At 32.2% G+C, this 7,141-nt stretch overlaps 1 protein-coding gene across 1 annotated transcript; it reads right to left on the bottom strand.

Annotated features, from left to right (window-relative positions):
* Positions 1–4,976: 4,976 nt before the first annotated feature.
* On the bottom strand, positions 4,977–6,677 carry LOC107902069 (uncharacterized). Its single transcript, XM_016828337.2, has one exon. It carries the CDS (start codon positions 6,280–6,282, stop codon positions 5,221–5,223), a length of 1,062 nt encoding a protein of 353 aa, XP_016683826.1. The 5' UTR covers positions 6,283–6,677; the 3' UTR covers positions 4,977–5,220.
* Between the last annotated feature and the right edge of the window lie 464 nt (positions 6,678–7,141).

The following is a 7,141-nucleotide window of genomic DNA, read 5'->3' as shown; positions in this document are numbered from 1 at the left end:
TAGTTTATAGATGACCGTGTATTGAACAAAGGTATAGGTTTGGCATGTAATGAATGTTCAACTTGTAGTTTTTCACTATCTGGGAAAAATTATCAATACCTAAAACCTAGACTATTGATATTTCACCAAATGAATAATTTTCAAATTGCCAAAATACAGATTTGGTATCAATAATGTTTTTGTATTGATATTTGTTAGAAAATATCGATACTTCTTTATTCATTATAGATACTTTATCCAAAGTTTTAAAATTTTATAAATGGGTTGTTATTTATTTTCAATTCTAATTTATAAGTGTTTTAAAACTCAATTTAGTCTTGTTTTCAATTGTTATAATATGATATGTGTCTAAGTATGATAAATCAATGTTTCAAATAGTACCCGTATTATTTTCATGAATTGTTTTAATATTTTTGTAAGTTCTATTAACTCTAATAATATGTGAATAACATGTTTTTGATTAAATGATTTATGAATGATTATCGTTCAAAGAAATGGGAATTAACATTACATAATTCTGTTCTATTATGTGTTGTAGCATCCCGTAACCCTAATCCTAGACTGAGATGATTGAGGGATGTTACAATGATGCCATAATATCTTTCAGCTATGGTCTTACTCATAGTTTGCGTATCGAACCCATGGCCTAACCATGATCTTTCTTTTTACTTCTCCAATCACATTTCATCCATTCCTCCATTTCATCATTCCTAACCTTGCCGTTCAAGCACTGCAAGGCCTGGAGCTTCGCACATAACGGATGTATACATCAATACTGTATGGCGGTATATACCCTTTTTCCTAGATCCTAACTTCTTCTAATTCCTTTAATAATTTCCCTTCCATATTATGCATGCCTAACTAGAATGGCGAATATTAAATAACTTATGCAATCATGCATCATACTTTAGCAGTTCAGGGTTTGAGTTAGAAAAAACTCACTTGAGACTTCCTCGCCTTATCTGCTTAGCTTTTTCCAGACATTGGAGCTTCCATTCTCCCGAAAACTAAGCAAGATAACCAATTCATGGGTTAGACTCGACAACCCAATTTAAAGTTAATTTTTTAGAAACATGCAGAATCTTTAAAATAATTTTTAGAAGCCCTTAACTTTGGTTCTTGAATCTTACTGCACTAAAGGATTTAGGACCTTACCGGCTTACTAGATTCCCTATTTTCCTACTCATATCTCATGATCCTCACCCCATGAAGAGCTTCCAGAGCTATCTCCCCTCCAGAGCAACCAAGGAAGGAGATGAAAAAGAAATAAATTGAAGAAGTTCCTCTTGGGAATCACTCTCCAGCTATTTCTAACCCTTTTCACACGATCTTCAATCGTGCAAAATCCACTCATTTTCAATCATTTTATCCCCTACTAAGGGATTGGCTAGTTCTAATTTAGTCAAACCAGAATTGGATTTTAACCTTATCCAACATCATTTCTAACTTTTCCTATTTTTTCAATTAAGATCGCCAACTTACTCTCTTTTTCAATTTACTGTCCAATAATCCTAATTTTTGGGTTTCAATGGAAACCAAGCATGACACATATCATAGACCCCGTCATACGGTTATGTACACTGTTCAAAGGGTATTTTAGTGAGGTACGCCACACCGTGGTTGTTGATGGCGTGCAAGTTATCCAATATTTCTTGGAAACTATGTTGGACGAGCTCGTACCCTGTCAAGAAAAGTATACCCATGAATACAAATAGTGAATGAAATATGGTATAAAATGATTGTAAAAATAATGGCAACTATATGCCCATGTAAATGAGTTGATCTTGCTCACTTTTTGAATGCCATTTTGGGTAGTAGTTGGAGCCGACATATCTTATATAGTACCTATGGTGTGTGTAATCCCAAATGCTACCATGTCGTTTAACTGGGGTCAAGATTTCGAGTCCCTTGTCGGAGATGACACATATGTCGGGTTGCAAGCAAACATGATAGCACAACCAGCTAAGGAATAAATCCCAATCATCTGCCTTTTCTTCTAGAGTTATGGCAAATATTATCGGTAGAATATTCCGATTATCGTCCTGGGCAACAACTATCAGCAACCGATGCTCATACCTTCCGTATAGCCAGGTGCCATCAATTTGTACCAATAGAGGAAGGAACAATATGAAAGGCGGATTTTGGACTTAGAACCTTCAGGAAAAAGAATAAAGGATATGCCCTTACGGCGGGTTACGAAGAAGTATCCTCTATGGCAGATTCTATAGAGAAAGTTTTCACGGCACACACAAAATGGGCTACTCTTATGGTGTGTTCTAGAAATGCTCTCAAGAATAAACCATGAAGGCCGCTTCTTGTGGCAGACTCTGTACTAAGTGATAAGCGTATTTCTTATTTTTTTAAATGCAAACAATGAGATCAATAAGTACGAAACGTATCTATGGGTATTATGGTAAGGTACTCAATATGATTAATATTTGTGCAGAGATGGTGATTTTAAAAGATATAGCGAGGTAATGAGAATGTATTCTGAAAATAAACGTAAACATGATACGCTTGAAAAGAAGTATCGGTCAATTGTGTATGGATCTCTTCCTGAAGTTTGAGAAAGTTATGGCTTGGTGAACGAAGAATGAAGGTAAGGTTTCAAAGACACCGAAGAGAAGGAAATGGTCTTAGAGTAAGGTATAGTAACAAACGTGAATAAAGAAACAGAAATGGAGGTAATTTTTTTAGAAACTCAATGAAAAAAAAAGAAAAGCAACAAGATAGTTCTTGAAACATTAAATGTGAAGTGCAAGTATGATTAAGATAAATGGTGTTTGCCTCACTAAGTTTCATTGAACTTATCAAGTGGGTTTTAAGGGTATTTGCCTGGAGAGGCGACGCCAGGGCTATGCCGAAGAAATGGTGTAATGAGCTATTATGCATACAGAGTAAGCTTGTTGGTGTATTTGAGTCTGAGTTGTTTTATAGAAGTCTTTTACACTGAATAATTATGATAGACCAGAACATTAATTCAATCATAGTTGTAAATAAATTCTCTGTGTGTACCAATTGAATTATATTATTATTCACAGTTATGTATTTCTTAGAGTAATTTATAATTAAACAATTGAAATCGAATATAATTTTGTATAATTGAGTGAGCTCCATATTTATTTGAGCAATAACACCCTAGATTTGGATTTGATTCATCGGATCAAGTTTCGGGCGTTACAATTTAAATGAAAATAACATGAATTTCATGAAGAAGCTTATCATTCTTACCTTAATTACTTGTAATCAGACCCTAGTTCTTATTTTCTCTCTTCTTCAATGAAACTATTGATACTCTTTTCATGAAACTAAGGTGAATATTAGGCTTCTCTGTTGATTCAATAAGGATTTATGAAAGAAATTAGAGAAGTTAAACTTAAAAAGGCTTAAAAAAGGTGGAAATGACCTATTTATAATAAAAACAAAAATTGGAAGGATAGAGAAATGGAGATGGCGTGAGACGTAGGAGAAAGATAAATGATCTCTTCATTTTTCTCAACTTTTCTAATAAAAATATTTAATTAATTTAATAATTAAAATGATAATTATCAAAATGATTCACCAATCATACTTTTACACATTTTAGTCCTTAACCATTACATTTTCTATAATTATCTTGTTTGAGTAATTACCATTTAATCATCCAACTTTATAATACCATTCATGAATCATACTTTATTTTCGTAAATTTTCACTTCAAGTCCTTCCTCTTTTTTCCTTCAATTCAATGCAATCATTTTAAATTTCTTACTTTTGCTCCAATACTTTTTATTTTCTTACAATTAAGTCAATACCCCGAATTTATTTCTCTTATTTCAAGAGCATTTTTTTAATTTTCCATCGGCTCAAAATTTCTTATTTTATTTATTTCTAAAATTCTTAAGTATACATAACCTAACTTGGTACTATTCCTAAATCAACAGTTAAGATTTAAATAAAAAAAGAAAATAATTTTGTTGGGTGAGCAGACGATGTGGCTGTCTCACATTCATGATATTGGCTTAAAAACTCATATTATCTATATTATTATTTAAACTTCTAAGTGTCACTCTCATTCATATCACCATCTCAATTAGAAAAATTATGAAAATGTTCTTTCACAATTAAGATAAATTATATTATTTAATAGTATTTTAATTTTTTTTTAAAAAACCAATAAAAATATGAATACGACTGAATTTAAATTCGAATCAATTGCATTAATAAAACATTTAATCTACTACTGAACTAAAATTTTATTTTGATATTTATATACATTTTAATTTTATTATTAAACTTTATTACTTTCATCAATAATTAACAATATAATCTAATTTTTTATACAAATTAATTTGACACTAACTCAAAATTGATAATAATACAATAATAAATAATTTAATCTATTTTTTTAAATTTTAATTTCATATATATTTAATATGTTATTCTTAATTAATTTTGAAATATTTTTTATTATTTATTATTTATTATTTATTATATTATTTTTATACATATTTATGTTGATAGGATTTCTAGCTATTTAAACGCATGATGGAATTAAATCTATATGACGAACACAGGGTAGCAAAAACTATGAAACTCTCCTCATCGCATTTCAAATGGTCCCCAATTCACCGCTTCAACCCCCATCAATGTATCAAACTCTGCAACTTTTGCAGATAAAAAGGGTCTACCATATATTCTTGTTTGTATAAAGGCATTGGCTATGCATACCCTTACATATGTCTCCTTATTTCACATGGTGCAACAAAATAAATTAAATGTTTTATAGTTAATATTATTTACGAGAAAAATTACAAAAATGTATGACAAGTCGCAAATGTAAATCTATGCTTATAAAATTGTTATTTATAAACTATATAGCCGTAAATGATTCAGATAAATTAGCATTATTTTCAATAAAAATATTATGGTTTCTGCATTAAGAATTATATTCTATTTTAATTATTATATTACAAAATAAATAAAAAATAAATTAATTTTTTATTAAAAATTTAACTATTTTTATTATTAAAAATTAATCTCTATACATTACTAAAAGATATATGAGTGTTATTTTATTATTTTATCAGACACCCTAATCTTTTAAGTGTACAACATTTTAAAGAAAAAACAGCTAATTTTTTTTTTAATATAACGTATAGATATTAATTTAGTAAATTATCATCCTAAACGAGACAGCTATTCGGACGTTGAGTTCTGAAAAGGTTCCGTGCTCCTCAGTTACATGCTTTCATCATCGTCGTTATCATCAATAATATCATGGAGATCGAGCGAGTACACCACATCTTCCCTACTCCATCCCGCACGTAATAACACGACAGATAAAACCCTCACGTGCCACGCCGCATCCTCACCGTCCATCATCAATTGCGTCCGGCTCATTTCCTTGTTCTCGTTATGATCAGAGCCGTCAATCATCATCATCATCTCCCTCACCTCCTCCTCCTTCCACCCTCCCTCCCTTAATCGCCAAAACACTTCCTCCATACATGCCCCTATCCTCGACTCTCCCTCCCTCTCCACCTCATCCCTATTCCACCACCCTCCCGTGACCCCACGCGCCACTGTTCTCCTCCCTCTCTCCTCCACTTCCGTCCAAAACTCAATCCTCCGTGGCGCCGTAGCCGCCCAAGCTGGAACGTTGACATTAACGCTATTGGCTTTCTTCCTCATGAAAGGCTTAGAAACCCCACTCCTCGTCAAGAGTTCAAGTTCTTGAAAAAACCTAGTTATATCAAAGCTTAAGATTCTAATTTCCTCCGTATCAACGTAAAAAACAGGGTTCCCCGACAAGTTTGGCGTCGAAGGGATATAGCAGTTTCTATATACAGGAACAAGAAGGGGGGCATTTCGTAACAAGTCCTTAACCACAGCTAAAGCATCATTGGTGTTTGATGGTTTAGACCCCCAAGAATCCGACCAAAAGTTGTGGAACCTAATGTTCCTGGAGAGAGACAAGGAAGGAAGGTTAAGGAGAATGTTAAGTTGCTGAGGAGAAGAGGATCGCCAGTTGGGGAATGAAGGATGGACGGGGAGGCCTTCTTGGAGGATAGAACGAAGGTCAGGAGGGAAAGTGAAGTGGAAAGTTGATTCAATAGAGGAGAATTCTTGGTCGGTTAAGCCTAAAAAGACTGGAATGTGGAGGGATTTAAGATGGTCAATTATGGTTTTGGAATATGCAGCAAAAGAGAAACAAAGAAGCTTTGATCTTGTTGGTCCTTTGGGTGCTTTCAATAAAGGGTTTGGAGGATGGGTTTGGGTAGTTGTTGCTGTTGCAGCCATTTAAAACTAAGCTGAAGAAACTGAGAGGATCTTTTGTTCTTTCGGTGGAGGCTTTAAAGAAGAATGGCGATGAAGTTTGACTTGAGATCGGGAGAGGAAATGTTAACGTCTGTGTCTCAATCTCAAATGGTGGCACTGGCAACTGGCAAAGGATGGGTTTACTTAAAGTGAACAAATGGGAGAGTCTAAATGGAGCAGATGAATTGGGAATTCAGGTGGAAGCCTCGTCGACATAACCATGTTCTTTTCTAATTGGATAATATATAATTTTTCGTAGAATTTGTCTATGTTTAGTTAGTTTTTTAAATTTTGTTTTCAACTTAGTTGTATGGTAAACTTGTAAATTATTAATTAAATTAGTAACTCTACTTTGTGTTAACAATATGTCAGGTGATAGTTTCTTAGAACTCTATATAAAAAATAAATATAAATATAAATTTTAATTTTAATTTTAATTTTAATTTATATAAATATGTTTATGTTTGCCACGTGATATTTTAAGAGATTACCACATGTCATTACTAGATTGGCGAGTGGTACCACATCAACACAAGTTAACATTGTTAACGCAAAAAAAAAATTAGATGAAATTGAAATGTCACATCATTTTTATTATTTTTCAATAGTTTAATACCAAATTAGTTATTTTCTCTTGAATTTTAACATTTTCGATTGGATTTTGATTCTTTTAAGAGGAAAATACTAAAATTTAAGAGAAAAAAACTGATGTGATATTAAACTATTAGAAAGGAATACATATGACATATCAATTTCATATAATCCCTTTTTGTTAATGTAAATATATCAACTTAATTGATAAAATATAAGTTAAAAAAACCAAATAAATCTAAAACAAAAA

This window comes from Gossypium hirsutum, chromosome A11, assembly GCF_007990345.1.
Source record: "Gossypium hirsutum isolate 1008001.06 chromosome A11, Gossypium_hirsutum_v2.1, whole genome shotgun sequence".
NCBI lineage: Eukaryota > Viridiplantae > Streptophyta > Magnoliopsida > Malvales > Malvaceae > Gossypium > Gossypium hirsutum.
Note: the sequence above shows the minus strand (reverse complement) of the source record. Positions and strands in the feature narration are given on the sequence as shown.